This window comes from Bombina bombina, chromosome 2 (genome assembly GCF_027579735.1).
Source record: "Bombina bombina isolate aBomBom1 chromosome 2, aBomBom1.pri, whole genome shotgun sequence".
In the NCBI taxonomy this organism is placed as follows: Eukaryota; Metazoa; Chordata; class Amphibia; order Anura; family Bombinatoridae; genus Bombina; species Bombina bombina.
The window spans coordinates 836788067-836805645 of record NC_069500.1 but is presented as its reverse complement, the minus strand read 5'-3'; the positions used below and the strand labels follow the sequence as shown (position 1 = coordinate 836805645).

Here is a 17579-nt window from a genome sequence, read left to right as displayed (position 1 = left end):
TTCTGAGAGTTAGAAATTGCTCTATTTTCAGACCTAAATTACATGAAAAGGGGGCAAACAAATAATAAAAAATATATTGCAAAGTTGTTTTGTAATGCATAAATAAATGTATAAGATGTATGAGGAATTGCTCCTTTTTTTATATTTTTTTTATTTATATTAAATAGCTGGGTTTGTTTTATTACACCACAACCCAATAAAATGGGGACTTAACTTGCAGGGAAATCAGATCTCCTTATCGTATTACTTTCTTTACACACAAATGCTTAGAAATAACAATTGAAAAGTAACATTGTATTACTTATCTCTCACACTACCTCACACTGTGAGTGTAATTTAATCTGCTGTATATGTTTACATATCTTCTCTTTAGCCAATACTTACCTATTAAAATGTTCAGTATAGATGGCAATATGATGGGCAAAAACTGCTATTTCAAATGCCAAAATTGGGAAAAAATTAAACAAATAAAAATTCTACAGTGCACTGTCCCTTTTAAGGGAAGTTATGATCAATATAACATAATAACAACAATCATTCGCTGTTAAATGTGTCATTATATGTACTGTAGTAAAAAAGTAATATACTTTCATTCATTATTTTACCTACTTTTACAATAAGTAAACTCCCTAACTGGCCAGACAAAGTAGATAGGATGAACAATACTCATGAGACTTCTGAAACATCTTTGTATGCAGATGTTTTCCAAAACAGCTACTGATTTTTGGATATGTACTATGCATATCTATCTGTCTGTCTATCTATCTATCTATCTATCTATTATCTCTCTTGTTATCATCTATCTATCTGTCTATCAATGTATATCTGTCTATTTATCTCTATTTATCTTTCTCTCTATATATCTATTTATAACCATCGTTGTATCTAGAAGATCTATTATCTGTCTGTTTGTCCATCTGTCTGTCTGTCTATCTATTTGTATCTGTCTGTCTATATCTATCTCTATGTATCTCTATCTATCTATTTTTATATATCTATTTATGGGCCAGATTATGAGTGGTGCACTATTAGTTATGCACGATCAATATCGGGTTTATTGCAGATTTTAGCGTGTGTCGGATGTAGTACTTGTATTACAAGTAGAAAGTAAATGCAAACGCGTGAGCGCAAACGCGATTTACTCTACAATGATTACCGAGACCTCAGAGCTCTGGTTAACTGTTTTGCGAAATAAAAAAGTGTCACAAAACACATCAAAAATACATTGAAAAGTATAGTTACACTTATAATAACACTATGTAGTAAAATTATTAAAAGAAAATATCGCACAAAAAAGTTAAAAGGTCTCAAACATGAGGTTTCTGGAGTTAGAAAAAAAAGGCAGGCAAAGGGCTTCAACATAGAGATACATACCTATACATGTATACATTTGTGTATTTAAACACATATAGACATATATATAAGTGCATTGGAGCCCTTTGCAGTCAAGTAGATGATAACATGTAAAATCATTTTTCTGCAATATTCATATTTAATAAAGTGTTATACTGTGTATTCACTGTAAATATTTGACATTCAAATGTTCTGCCCATAGGGAAATATGTAAACAGAAATCCTATATATCTATATATATATGTACCTATATGTGATCATCTATATATAAGTATAGATATATATTTTACCAAAATATTATCAGATATATGTAGAACAGTGACGTCCCATCATAAGAGCCAGATGTCCTATGTGTGCATTACACCTTTTAAATTATAGTTTAAAAAAAAAAATCTTTAAGTTTATGAAAAAAAATTATAATTTGTACCCCAACTTACTCCTCCTACCGCCCCCTGAACGCGACTCCACCATCATGATCATATGTAGAAGATTAGAATACTTGACTGATTCATTGCGATCCATATTGCGGAATGAAGGAGAGGCTGTGAGCCGTTCAGCTCCCCTCCATTGCGCAACATGGATGGCTTTTTAAATTTTTGTATGAGCCGGAGCCAGCGCCACTGGGTGGCGCTTAAGGCTCTTTGCGGCCCATACAGCTCCCAATCGAGGCTGCTCTCTAAGCAGCCTCAGGAGCCAATATGCGGTCCAGTGCGGGATTCACGTGACTGTGAGTCTCTGTGAAGATTCTCTCATCTACGTCTGGGTGGGAACTTCGGGAAGAGAGCCCGCCTCAGATGACAGTCATGTCACTGGAGTGCCAGTGAGAAAGGAGTCACTCTAATTGCCATCACTGCACTGCCAGGTATTTCAATTTGCCTCACCCCCCTTGTTTTTTCTCCACCGATGCCCCCCCTTAAATCTCTGCATAATCTTTTGAAATTTGGCTTCCCTGGCATCTGCCGTGCTACCCTGGGACCCCCGTGCCGCGCCCTCTTTCCTCCCGGGCTGTGCTTGCTCAGTGTCTGGTACTAGTAGGAATCATCCATCTACATAGCCTAATAGTGCAAATTGCACTTGGGAATCAGTCTTGTATTGATTGCATTTTATTTGCACCTGCCACAATCTTTTTGTACATTATATATTTGATTTTGCACTGGTTGGCAGGTGTGCAAACATTGCTCTGGCCTTTCTTTTCTCAGTAGCAGATGGGTTAACTTAAGCTTTGCAGTTTCCACAGTGCAGTGCAAGATCCTTTATTTAGTGAGTAATATAATGCAGGAGGTCAATATATTGGAGCTGGTATTGGAGCTGAATTTGAGATATATTTATTACTTCACTACATGGTTTTATCTGCTGGTATTGGAGCTGTATTTGAGATATATGCATTACTTTTACTACATGCTTTTATCTGCTGGTATTGGGTTAGACACCTTTTAAACTTTATATAGCAACCTTGTTTGGCTAAAAGTTAGACAATGGCAGTTTGTGTGTGCTCCATTGAGTAGGGCTGCATGCAATGTCTTTTTCAGCTTCTTACACTCATAATAGGAAACTAGGAGTGGATTTGTGGCACCTCTTAGTATGGTAACTTATTTTTCTTTTTACAACACAGTAGTGAGTAGAGAATTCTAATGGCTTAGTAACTGGCACTGTGACCCAGAATTGTGTGAATAGGTATGTGAACAGAGTGTGTGTGTGCGTGTAGTGTGTGTGTCAGTGAGCAGAGTATGTGTGTTTTACTCTCCAGGTAATTAACACATTTAAGATGAGCTGAAGCTTTAGTGCAGTGTTTCTCAACCACGGTCTTCAAGTACCCCCAACAGGCCAGGTCATTATTATAGATGAATCGGTGCACAGGTAAAGTTATCAGCTGATCAGTAACACAGTAGTTACTAACTTGCACTCACCCATCAGCTGATTATTTCACCTGTGCACTGGTTTAGCTATAATTAAAACCTGCCCTGTACTTGTGTCCCGCGGTATATGCATTTCCCTGGCGTATCATATCTAGTGCCTCACCAGCCTCTGACCCCACCACACGTCACTGATGTAGAAATATCACTTGCTGATGAGTTGCAAAAGGAGGCAACAAAAAAAGTGCTAACCCCTCAAAAAATTAAAAATATTTACATAGTATAGATAAAATTAAAACAGGGTGAATTGAATATTACTATTCAAAATCTCACTTTATTAAACAGAACCAAGACACACTGGTATTTAAAAACACTTAAACTCTCCTGCTAAATAATTGCTGAGTGTGGAATATTAAATACTGTGAAATGGATCATTCACTGGTTGAATACTATATATAGGGATTATAGTATTAAGGGCAATAGTGGAGATTAGAGGGTAAGGTGATGTTAATACATCATAGACTGATCCAATCTGTTGGATTTTCTCATTCAAACATCCGGGAAAACAGTCATACAGGATCCCTGTTAATAATTTCTCAACTAAACTCCTATAGCGGGAGTTAAAATTACATTTATCTTGCCCTGTACTTAGTATAGGATATCAATATCCCTATTATAATAGCCAGAGTTGGCGATCACAGATACGTAAACACAATTCAGCCACACATATAAATATTCTATTAGCAGTCTGAGTAAGCAAGTTAAAATAGGAGACAACACTCTCAGAAACCGGTCCCCTTACACGTGTTTCACTGTCACGCTTCCTCAGAGGGTATACGCGCCGGCCGTTTGTTTGGTCTTTTATAGTAAATATAGTAATATTCAATTCACCCTGTTCTAATTTTATCTATACTATGTAACTATTTTTCATTTTTATGAAGGGTTAGCACTCTTTTTTGTTGCCTCCTTTTGCAACTCATGAACAAGTGAGTCTCCTTAGTGCAATTACCCCTCTATAGGTGCATACAGTAACCACAAATATTTATTGCACTTATAGTATCAAGAAACTATTGGTTCTACCTTTTTAACCCTTACATAGAAATATGTATTTATCATATTTTATATCATATTTTATCTTTTTAACATATTCTGCTATGTGAAGAAGTTTAGAATGTAAAATATTCATATTTGAGAATATGCAATCTGGTTTGCTTGCGAGTAGGGTGTTTTTCCCCACTATGGGGGAATACGTTAACACGTTCCCAATATTCTAAGTTAGTTTTTTTGCACTCAACGGGTTAGTGTGCGATCAAAAACTATTTACTTTCAACTTCTAGAGGAATTAGTGAGTGAGCGGAACTTTAAATACCCAATATCTTTCTATCTATCTATTTATATCTGTCTATCTATCCCTATCTCTTTATATCTGTCTGTCTGTTACTATCTATATCTATCTAAATCTCTCTGTCTAACTACATTTATCTATCTATCCTCCCTCTAAACAGAATTTTTCCTGTGAGATCCAAACATGGAATAAAAGTGAAAAATAATGAAATACAACATAATGAAGTGAAGAGGCTGACATTTATTTAATATATACATTTTTTTCTTGCAGGGACGCTCTGTATTTGATCCCGCTGGACTCTCCCAGCACTGAGCTGCAATATCGTAAGGTGAGTGCTAACATTACTTTTATATTTAATGGATATGTCATTTAGTATGAAGCTTGTTATTTTATTTTTGTTTCTTTTACATAGAAGCTGACATGGAAATCAAACCACCAAGACATTAACGTGTGCCGAATGAAAGGAAAGCAAGAGGTGAGAATGACACACATGCTACAGATTCACCATTTATTTGCGTCAGTACAAAGTCACTGAGTTTTGAGGATTCACTAAGGTCAAGAATGTAATCAGCTGGTTTACTAAACAAAATGCGCCTCCCGCTCCCTCTAAAGATCTTTTGATTTTGAATTCACCACTTGCAAGTTAGAAAAAAACAACAGTCTTAGTTATCAGATAAGACAAATTTATATTGTAGGTTCAGTCAGTTTCGCTACAAAAAAACCCCATAAACAATAATTGCATTCCTGGAGTAGCAGTTTTATAAGAATATTAAACATATTTTCCTTTTGTGTTAAATTTGTGTTTGTCTCACACTCCCTAAAAAGCAAATCCTATAATTTACAAATGCTGAAAACCAAATAGCTAGTTGAGGCAATTTGAAGCATTTTGAACACTTATGTTACAGATTTTGAACCTTTGACCTCTCTAGGAAGTGTGTGTCAAAGCACAAAATTTAACACAAAAGCAAAAGTTGTATAAAGTCCCTTTAAAATGTCCTCATAATTAGTAGCTGAACGTATAATTGGTCTGCAGCGAAAAAGTAAACCACAAATTTTGTTAGGCTATGAAGTGGCCAAAATAATAACACGGTCACTGATAGTTAATGAGTCATTGTAAAATGATAGGTTACTTAGCACCAAGTGAGTATGGTGTCCATGGTTATCACAATAGATCATTCATGTCATGTGCTGGTGCAGTAGTATCTGATGAGAGTATTGTTAACATCTTAAAAAGCTACAATAATATAAAGTTGGATGAGGGTAGTGACTTCAGTTACAGTCCTTTAAAAGTTTAAACCTTTCTAATACATAAATACTCTATTACATGCTTCATAACGCATACAAAATGCCAGGGTATCAGCAATATTTTGCATTTGGCCATTTTCATGTTTTCTTTATTATAAATGTTTTGTTATGCTCCCTCTGTATTTACGATAGTAATCCTCTGTTTCTTTGCTTATATTTGTTAAATATCCTTATGATTTTTTTATTGGTGATTGTATTCCCTAACATTCTTTTTATATTGTTTAATGCTATATGTTTATTTCTAATAAGAAAATAAATGTTATGTTTTGCAACATAAACGTGAAATGTTGGCATATCCATTAATGCCATTGGAAGCATTTCATATCTCACCAGTGTATTACACTTTCTAATCCTTTATTATTTATGTTGAGTCTGACAAGATTCAAGCCTTGCAAGTGTTTCTAATCTTCTCAAACCTTAGTGAATCTAAACCATTGCCACCTAGCCCGCTCACCTCCTTATCACTTGCCAATCTGATTATCACCTTTCACTTCCCACAGGACGAGTGCAGGAATTTTGTGAAAGTTCTCCTTGCCAGAAATGATCAGACACTCTTTGTTTGTGGAACCAACGCATTTAACCCCATCTGTGCTGACTACAGGGTATGCAAGAAACCAGATATTGTGATTCCTCTCAAATGATGCACTAGTCACATATGTAAAAGGACATGAAAGTCAAAATTAAAAGTTGTGGATTCAGACAACATATCGTAAAAAAAATAAAAATGTTTTATTCATGTTATTTTATGTACCTCTTTATATTTGTATCCTTTGTTGAAACTTTCCATAAGAGCATACTAAGGTAGGCTCAGGACGATGCTTGTGTCTTGAGCACTATCAGACCTCCCAACAGTCCCTATTTAGGAAGTACAGTTGCTTCTGAGCTCTGTCCCACTGTCCCTCTGAGGCAGCCATATGTCCCTATGTGCAGGATTTCCCTTACACCCGCCCACAGGCAGCCATGAAACCCAGACACATCCACGACTGACCAGGAACCCCCATGACCCCACCCACTACACATCCCATGACCACGCCCTACTGCCTTCCGAAACAGTCCCACCCACAATAAGATGACAGCCCCCCTCAACCTTCAGAGTCCCTAATACCTAGCCACAAATGTTGAAAGGTATGCACTATATGTATAACATTGTTGCAAACACTGCTGCCATATATTACTCAAGACTCTTGAGCCTGTTTGTTTAATATGGAAAGAGGTTAAGTTTCAATAAAGTATGCTAAAAGGAAAATTCAAATTTGATTACAGAGGGAAATTGTAAAGATTTTTTTGTTTACATTGTACAATATATCTGAATCATGAAAATGTAATTTTGACTATAATGTCCCTTTAAGAATCACATATATGACAAGCCGGTCAAGAGCTTAATTACTCATCTATGAACACACAATGGCCGCAACACTGAGAACATCCTCACATGTGCCTGAATCTCTCACGCGCTCTTTTAGGCTGACACTCTGGAGCAGATTGGTGACAATATGAGTGGGATGGCTCGATGTCCATATGACCCTAAACATGGAAATGTAGCCCTCTTTGCAGGTAAATATTATCAAAAGGTCAACAGAGTAAGAAAGATGGAAAGCAACAGAAAGAGACAAAGGGCTCCATTGTAATCCATCAGAAGCCCTTTGAGAAATGCCATTCATAGCTTCTCATGGGGTTTTGAAATTTGGTTCCAATCTGTTCAAAAAGACCACAATAAGGTTTTCAGGTGCATTAGTGGCATGATAACACCCCCTATACCTTGCATGTTTGACAATCCTACACTGACATTCCAATCCATCAAGAAACTCCTTTTCAGGACATTTTCACAGGATTTTTGTACTTTTTATATTTTATGCCTTGGACCTTTTGAAAATCCACTAAAGGGACAGTAAACTTATAGAATAATGTTAGTTAGTGCAGAATTATATAACATTATCTTAGCGGTAACTTCATTAATTAAAAGCATTGATAGTATTTTTTAGTGTAAAGCTGGACTCCGCTCCAGGCTCTATTGAGTGGGTCTTCGATTTTCAAAGTGCTTTGCAGGCTTGCTGGCTAGTCACAGCGTGCCCGATCACGCCATTGGACTTGAATGTAGCTCGCTCCCGCTCTGGTCTAGTAGCGGGAGCGAGCTACATTCAGTCCGATGGTGTGAACATTAAATTCCACTGGTGTATTGGCTTTTTACAATGCAAATATATAGGTACCTTTTACATAGAAAATATTATAGCTTTCATTCTTGTGCCCATATAACAAGTTGAAAGTAAAAAGTTAGCGCTCAAAAGAAAGTCTCAGACGCCCTAACATCTGGAGGTCAGATAGCACAGCTGTGCTAAATCTCTTACCTCTTAGACTTCTATGGGGCGCTACAAAACTGTTTTCTGGCTTTCACTTGAGCACTAACCAGAAGGCGCGCTAAGCCAAAGTGCACTTAGCTGAAGGTGCACTAAGGAATAGTTAAATTAGCTTAGTACTTCACTCAGAATTTTTTTTTATATTTATTTTAAACAAAAAACTCTCTCACTCTCTCTCTCTCTCTCTCTCTCTCTCTCTCTCTCTCTCTATATATATATATATATATATATATTTGTGTGTGTGTGTTTGTATATATAAATAAAAATTATATTTTTTACTGAGTGAATAACAAAACTATTTTACTTATCCAAGGTGTTGGATTGGGAAGGGCTCAAAAATGTATATGTTTGTGAGTGTGTATTTGTATGTGTGTACATATGTTTGTGAGTGTGTATTTGTATGTGTGTACATATGTTTGTGAGTGTGTATTTGTATGTGTGTACATATGTTTGTGAGTGTGTATTTGTATGTGTGTACATATGTTTGTGAGTGTGTATTTGTATGTGTGTACATATGTTTGTACAAATCCACAAACAAACATATACACTTTCCCTGTCCAACACCGTGTCATATACCAAATCAACTGAGCTGCACACATGCTTTACATTGCATGGTAATTCAGATGGATTGGAAAGAGGGCAAAAAATAGACACACAATTATTGGTCTATAAATGTTAAACAGTTATTTATGGTGAATATTGGTTTGGTCAATTTATCTTGTAACTATTTTTCAATGATGTATTTTTTCTTCCGCCTTCTATTCTTTTTGACTTCCTCTTCATCCACCAGATGGGATGCTTTTCACTGCTACTGTAACTGATTTCCTTGCAATAGATTCTGTTATCTATCGTAGCCTTGGTCAACGTCCAGCTCTACGTAGTGTGAAACATGATTCTAAGTGGTTCAAAGGTGAGGAACAATTTTTATTATTATCACCATTATTATTATGATTTTTATTATTATTATATTATTATTATTATTATTATTATTGTTATTATTTGTAATGCACCAATGGACTCTGCATCGCTATGGGTACAATATATAAAGACAAAAAAAGGGAAGACAGCCTGGGAACTTAAATGGACAACTACTTTTTTTTTTTTATTGTTTAAAAGGATATATAAGGCCTTTACAACCATTCCCCAGTTTTGCATAACCAACAATGTTATATTAATATAATGTATAACCTCTAAACCTCTGCTTGTTTCTAAGCCCCTGCAGGCCGCCTCTTATCTAAGTGCTTTTTATTAGTTTTTTACAGTCAGACGGTGCTAGTTCATGTGTGCCATATAGATAATGTTATGCTCCCATGGGAAATGATTATTTTTGTGCAAGAACCAGCACTGATTGGCTAAAATGCAAGTTTGTAAAAAGCACTGAGATAAGGGGTCAGTCTGCAGGGGTTAGACACAGGTAACCATAGCAGTAAAAAGTATATTAAAACAGTGTTGGTTATGCAAAACTAGGGTATGGGTCTTAAAAGGGATTATCTTTCTTTTTAAACAATAACATTTTTCAAGTAGGCTGTTCCTTTAAGATTACAGGCACAATCTAAGTAGTATGCACATTTGTGTCATTTAAGAGTATCTATAGACGCATGTCTTTAAAGCAGAGAAGGGACATGAAAGGAAGACTTGGGATACAAAATTGAATAGTTTAGAAAGAGTAAAGAGAAAGAGTAGAGCCCTTTCAAAATAGGGATGAATACCAATGAATGCATCACCTCACTGGGAACAAACACGAAACTAAACCAGGAAAGCTGTAGGGAAACACTAGTCAGGTTATGGAGACAAAGGAAACGTTTTCATTCTTTAAATGTGAATGTAGTTGGCAACTCTCAGCAAAAGTGTGAGCTTTTGAAAGAGTGCAGTGGTTTACACACACACATATACAAATGGGGTTCTCACACATAGAGGGTTGATGTTATGATATTAATGGTGGGAGTTAAGGTCTTCATTAGAGAAATTTGCAGTGAGAGAACTCACAGTTAGGGTTATGTGTGATGTTTTTGTGGGGGGGGGTTGTGGTAGGGAAATTTGCTGTTAAGGTTAATTCTGAATAGTTTGGTTAGGTGTATTTCTAGTGTGGAACTTTGCAGTTCGGGTTAATAGAGTAGAGGAGCAGGTAGCGGTAATGAGCTATAATACTGGTGTCTGTCTAATGTAGGCAATAGCATTATAATCATTGGGGGCCTCAAACTCCATCAGGAATAATTTTTTACTTTGTGTTCAATAAATAGTAGTGGTGCAAGTATGATTAGGTCGGTCATACTGGCGCCTTTATGAGAAATCTGCTGTTTGCATTTTTTATTTTTTTTATGTATATTGACTATTGAAAACCGCATTAGATCTGACCCATTGAGAGAGGAGTGGTCAATATACACTAATTTTGAAAAAAAAACAACAACAGAAAACAAGGTACCGCAATCACCTTTGGGAAAATAGTTAAACATGGTTACAGTACTGTGAATGTCTAAAATTACTTATTCCGCAAACCATGCACAGATTAGATACACACTTAATCTCATTAGTATAACTCAGGAATCAGGCTTTCCTAGTATGGAGGTATGGGATACATTATGATGCACATCTGGGGTGAGGCCTAGAGGCATTTTAAGAATATACTTCTCAGCAAATAAGGGAGACTAAGGGCAATAACCCATTCTAATGTGGAAGAAGGTAACACCAATCCAGGTGTTTAAGCGCTGTAAAACAGACGACTATTACCGCATGTATTAGCATAGAAATATTTTGAGGTCATTGATATTGAGATTAATGGTTGTTGGTTAGTTCATTGCTTCTCTTGATTATAATGTTTTTTCTCCTTTAGATCCTTACTTTGTTCACGCTGTGGAATGGGAGGACCATGTGTATTTCTTCTTTAGAGAGATTGCAATGGAGTTCAATTACTTGGAGAAGGTGAGATCACCAGTATCTGCATAGGTGCCACTTGTTGTCACCCAAAGGTCCATTTGCTTTACTACTACATGGTGCTAAATCTTATGCATTAATATAACAATTGTTTTTTGGCATCTAAATAGTTTTCACTCATGTCAGTATGTCACAATTTTCCCACTTGAATGCCCCATAGGTGATGGTGTCTCGTGTAGCAAGAGTGTGTAAGAATGACATGGGGGGTTCCCAGAGAGTGCTAGAGAAGCAGTTCTCCTCATTCCTGAAAACCCGACTAAACTGCTCTGTGCCAGGAGACTCCCACTTTTACTTCAATGTCATTCAGACAGCCAGCGATATCTTGGTGCTTGGAGGCAGACATGTCGTACTTGCTCTCTTTTCCACTCCTGCCAATAGGTGAGACAAATTTGTATGGGATTAGCATCTTATTGGGTGAGAACAGTTGGCGGATTCATAGATACCTGGATGAATAAAGCATACATTAAATACAATGCATTAAACAGTAAATTATTTTTCTAAAGGGCAACTCATTAGAGGGATACTCAAATTTCTTCCTGGTTCTGTCTTAAATTAATGTATGTTCCTGTGATGAATAAGGCAACTATTTATTTCAAGGATGGTGGAGGTAGGATGACGGAGGTTCTTCCTTCTCCATCACTTCAGAAGTTAGAGCTGTCCATAATCAGTCAGTTTGTATCAGTTGTTTACAAATTAGATTTCCTGCTAGTTTAAATGTACTTAACTTTTTTCAATCCAAAATGTTTAACATATTTTATTGCCACTTTTTCCTATGGATTATAATTTTCAGTACAATTTCCCTTTTAGAGTAGACTGGAAGAAAATGAAAGTGGTAACTTATTGTCTTTAGTAATAAAATAGTGAATAGGCTAACAGAAGTCAGTAGAGGACTAATACCTAATAACTTAAAGTGATGGTAAAGTCATTTCTTTAACTTCTTCCCAAATGTTAAATTGAGTATTGAAAAATATAAAAGTGCTTTTCAAAGAATGATACCTTTCCTGCAAGTTGTCATTAATGCACCTTCAACATCGCTGCCTGTAAGAAATTGCAGCCGTCCTTTAACCACTATGAATTTTTTGTTGTTGTTGTTACGATCTCTGAACCAATCATATTCCTGTCCAACTGGCTCGCTGAAGCTAATACAATGTGCTAGTGCGCATGTGGTATGTTGCGCAATATAACATTATTGGATCCTCTTTATTGTCTCTGTGCGTGTTCATGTTAAATTTGCGCATGTGTAGTGGCTACATAGTGGAATCCCAATGACGTAAGGGTAAACAGTGAATCAGAGACTCTTTCTTGATTCACTGTTTACCTTGGATTGCTGCCAATATTGTTGAGTAGTATCTTAAAGGGCCATAATACCCAAATGTTTAAACACTTGAAAGTGATGCAGTATAGCTGTAAAAAGCTGACTAGACAATATCACCTGAACATCTCTGTGTAAAAAAGAAAGATATTTTACTTCAAAAGTTCCTCAGTAGCCACCTCCCACTGTAAAGAATTTCTAAGCAGCATATTAGTATGTATGACCCGGGGCAGCCGAAGGGATGAGCTTATGTGCACTCTCATCTTATTTCCCTATTCAGTGTAAGGAAGTTTAAATTAAATCTCATGAGAGTTAAGTGAAATCTCATGAGATCACAGTAAAAGAGTTCATGATCTCAGCACTTCTGATGCTGATTGGCTGCTGTTCGTTTCTTCATTTTTTTTTTCTTTTTTACCTGTAGCTGGGAGCAGGTGAAGTATATCTTTTTACACAGAACTTACTCTACTGAGCTGAGGAAATTGTGAGGTAAAATATCTTCCTTTTTTACATAGAGATGCTCAGGTGATATTTTCCTGTCAGCTTTTTACACTTATACTGCATCAGTTTCAAGTGATTTAGCATATGAGTATTATGTCCCTTTATGGTACTTTGATTAGATATCATATGATACTTATACTTATAAATTATAAAAGCACAATTCACTAATGTAAACATTGTCAAAAATTTAAAAGTTGTATTGATTTTTTAGTATTACGCTTAAATTGCATTTGTGGAAGATATTCTTTTTCCCCCTTCTACTTCGGCAAGTATACACTGGATTTTGTGATCCGCTGCTTTTTTGACCGTTTGGAGTATTAAACAGCGCTTTAGCGCACGTATAGAGGGGGTGGGACCGCTCTATATGTGAATCGGATCCAGGGCTAAAAGCAAGAGTTTGCGGAGGAAGTAATGAAAAGCGATGTTGCTGTCAGTCTTTTGAAAATAATTTTTTTTATGAAAATACATTATATTTAAAAAAAAAAAAAAAGAAGTGGTTGAGGTTACTATAGTAATATTTCATTAATAGACCTTGCAAATTTAGGTATTGTTAACCATCACTTAAAAGGTTGTTCTCATAATGTAGCTGATCTCTTCCATTCTTCCCCCAGTATTCCAGGCTCTGCTGTTTGTGTGTTTGATATGGAGGAGTTGGCTTCTGTGTTTTCTGGGAGATTCAGAGAACAGCGCACACCAGACTCTGTCTGGACTCCTGTACCTGAGGAGCTAGTACCAAGGCCTCGGTAAGTGAAGAAGAATACAACATGATTAAAGGATAACTCAAATTCAACCTAAATACTTGCTGAAAGAAATTATTAACATTCTACCAATATGTACAAATACAGACCAGGCAAAACAGGAACACTGGGAAATAATGGGTTTTCCATTGCTAAAATTGTTATCTCTTCCCTTAGTCCAGGAAGTTGTGTTGGATCTACTCCACCATACAACTCCTCAAGGAATCTTCCTGATGATGTTCTAAGCTTTGTGAAGTCGCATCCCCTGATGGAGGACTCTGTCCCCTCGGTAGGAGGAACCCCCTGGATGACACGGACTCTGACTCGGTGAGAAAGAAATTATTTTAGATCATAAAACATCCACTGCAGTTCCAATTCATCAGAACTCCCACAAGAAAAAAAACCCAACATATGGCAGCTTAGGTGATATTTTCCTAAGCTTTTCTAATTCATTAGAAAAGCTGATTTAATAAATTAAAACTGCTTAAATGTCTAAACAATATAACAGAAAAATCATGTTATAGACAGAAAAAAAATAATTCAGTGCTGATTGTTACTGTCAATGCTTTTAAAGTAATATAAATGTATGATGTTCTATTAAAATTTTCACATTATTTTGAGTAATTTTAAAAGCCCATATCTCAATTTACGGTGTGTGTACGTTTCATAATTTAAAAATTTGATATAAGCAATATTTTTAAATTGATACAGAAACCGAGAAAAAAATGTTTATGGGAATTGATTAATACACAAAAACTATAACTTTGGGGGGAAAACTGTAGAAACATCATTGATGTGCATTTAAAAAAATGTCTAGAATGGGTTTTCAAGAGCACTCGGACAATGAATTTGAAGAGTTAAAAAAAATGCTGTTAAGTATTGTCTGATAGATCAGAATACTGGTGCCACATATAGTAGTAGCCATAATGCTATCAATGTATTTGAAAGATATATAAAAAAAATGGATTATTGCAGACTTTCAAATGGTTTAGAAAGTCTTTGAATATGAAAATCCACTGAAAAGCTACTGTATGTGCTGCAGGTTATGATAGAATTCTATAAATTGGAACAGACTCCATGGTCTGTAGATGGTCAAATAACACTAGATTTTGCTCTGGGTTAGCTAGGTCACTCAGGGTCAGGAATTGGCCTTTGTCCAGAGTCAAGACTGTGATAATTTAAACATTTTATTAATATTTTTTACAGATGGACTATTTTGAAATTTTGCAAAAAACAAGCATTGGGCCTTAAGAACTAACGTTTTCTGGGCTGGCGAGATTATTAAAGAATGTTCTATTTCCCTAGTGGAATAATCTAAAGCCACTTTTTACCCTGAAAACAGGGTGTCTCACTAAGGGGAGTATACCGCATTTTTATATTGGGATTACATTCGGACATTACAAAAAGGCAAAAAAAATTTGTATTTTAAAAATCTTACAAAATGAATAATTAAACCATTCACACATAAATACACAGAAAAAAATTGTATTGTTAAGGTGCATCAAAAATCGTAACAAAATTCTTCCCCAAAAATTATATTTTAGCAAAAATGTAAAATTTGTGTGTCATTTTTATGCCCTATGTGCTCTACTGAGCGGGTCTGGTTTTCCCTCAGAGCGCATCTCGGCAGCTGTCTAGTCAGAGCCTGGCCTGATCCCGTCATTACACTCAATGTAGCTGTCAGGGTTTTTCCCTGTTTTGTTTGCCATGTGCTGCTGGCAGCCATTTTACTCACCTCTCTTCTATGGTGCATTGTGGGGGATGCTGCTCATTTCCTGCACTTCCTTTCATGGCCAGACTGGTGTGCATCATCCGTGTGAGACAGGATGCACTCTCAGAATTGTGATGTCATCACTTATTATTTAAAGGGCCTCTGTTCAGTATGCTTTGCCTTTGCATTGTCTCAGACCTGTTTGTGAGAGTTCCTGTGTATTACCTGGCTGCCTGACGTCCTTCCTGGTTCCTGATCCCTGGCTTGTTCCTGACTCTGCTGTTTTCCTTGTTGCTGATTCCGGCTCGTCTGACTATTCGCTTTGGCTCCTGACTCGGCTCGTCTGACTACCAGCTCTGGTTTTGACTCCTGGCTTGTTATTTGACTTGTGGACATTTTATTATTTTTGCTATTAATAAAGGTGTGATTATTTTTGCACTTCTCGTCTCAGTCTGATTCCTGGCACCCTGATATTATGCAAAGGCCATGAATCCTGATGGTGCTAATAATTCACCTTTACCTGCCATTATTTCCAGGATGGATGAACAGGATCACCGCTTGGGTCAATTTGCACTAGCCCTGCAAACCCTGCTAACTTGCACTGCACATTTGGACCAAAGTGTCCCGCAAGTTATGGCTGCTCCTGTTTCCGCCGCTGCACCTAGCTCCTGTTTCTGCCGCTGCACCTAGTCCTACCAGAAGCATGTCCGGTTCTGCACCTCTATTTCAGCGATATTCAGTGCAGAGGGTTTTTGAACCAGGTGGCCATTTACTTTGAGATGTTACCTCAGGCCTTTCCCTCTGACAGAGCTAAGGTGGGATTTCTCATCTCGTTACTCTCTGACACAGCTCTTGCCTGGGCTAATCCCTTGTAGGAGACAAATAAACCTGTGATTTCAAATTACCCTGAATTTGTGGCCTCCTTTCGATTGGTATTTGATGTTCCGGCTCGCTCCTCCTCTGCTGCTAAATGACTCATGTCCTTTCAGCAAGGTACAAGATCTGTTGCTCAGTATGCTATTGAGTTCCGTACACTTGCCGCAGAGGTAGGTTGGAACAATGAAGCCCTTGTTGCTGCCTTCTTTCATGGGCTCTCTGATGCGATTAAAGACGAAGTTGCTGCCAGAGATTTACCAGAGGATCTCGAGGCATTGGTGTCTTTTTTATTCTAATTGACATCAGACTCAGAGAGATGCCCTCTTTCAAGGAGCGCTTGCGGAAGTCTCCTGTTCCGTTGTCTCCAACGTGTTCGTTCCCACCCATGCCTCCCTTTCCTCCCATGCCTCCTGGTCCCGAGTTCTGCCTCTATTGTGGGTTACAGGGCCACCTTTTGAAGTCTTATCCTACACTGCCGAGAAACGCTCACACCTAAGGTCCTGTCGGGGGCAGACCTTGGGAGGTTTATCCTCGTCCCCGGGATCGCTTAAGGAGAAACCTTTGGTCACGGTTGTCCTTTCCTGGGTGGACTCCTCCATAGTCACTCAGGCTCTTGTTGACTCCGGTGCTGAGGGCTATTTCAATGACAGTGCTTTTGTATCAAAGCACTCCATTCCTGTTTTGCCTTGGTCCGTTCCCCTTGCTATTGAGGCCATTGATGGCAGGCCCCTTCAGCCTGCACTTGTTACTCACAAAACTGCTCCGTTGTCCATAGCTGTTGGGGCTCTCCATTTTGAAACCCTCCAGTTCCAGGTGATAAACTCTCTGCATGTTGTTCTGGGTTATCCCTGGCTCCAAAAGCACAATCCCAGTCTCGACAGGTCTGAAATTTTGTCGTAGTCCCCGCAATGTATTTCCACTTGTCTTCGGAAACCAGTTAAAGTCTTGTGCACTTCTTCGGTATCTCAATTGCCAGAGGAGTACCGAGAGTTCCTAGACGTTTTTGAAAAGGTGCGTGCCGGTACGTTGCCTCCTCACCGGTCTTACTATTGTGCCATAGACCTGCAACCCGGAGCCATTCCTCCTCGGGGCCTGATATACCCTCTGTCTGTTGCAGAGAATTGTGCTATGGAGGAGTATGTTGCTGATGCTCTGTCGGTGGGGATCATCGGCAAATCCTGCTCTCCTGCAGGGGCTGGCTTCTTCTTTGTGAAGAAAAAAGGTGGCGAGTTAAGACCATGCATCGATTATAGGGGTCTTAATAATCTTACCATTAAGAATGCTTACCCTATTCCGCTCATTAC

The 17579-nt window shown here is 37.6% G+C and overlaps 1 protein-coding gene across 1 annotated transcript in view; it reads left to right on the top strand.

Annotated features, from left to right (window-relative positions):
- The window catches only part of SEMA6B (semaphorin 6B), a 196617-nt gene that overhangs the window by 125399 nt on the left and 53639 nt on the right, over window positions 1-17579 (top strand). Inside the window, exons 4-12 of the mRNA XM_053703159.1 lie at window positions 4822-4879; window positions 4964-5026; window positions 6357-6458; window positions 7320-7410; window positions 9001-9120; window positions 11041-11129; window positions 11302-11519; window positions 13563-13694; window positions 13866-14015. Coding sequence (XP_053559134.1) covers window positions 4822-4879; window positions 4964-5026; window positions 6357-6458; window positions 7320-7410; window positions 9001-9120; window positions 11041-11129; window positions 11302-11519; window positions 13563-13694; window positions 13866-14015 — 1023 coding nt within the window. The remainder of the gene's footprint in view (window positions 1-4821; window positions 4880-4963; window positions 5027-6356; window positions 6459-7319; window positions 7411-9000; window positions 9121-11040; window positions 11130-11301; window positions 11520-13562; window positions 13695-13865; window positions 14016-17579) is intronic.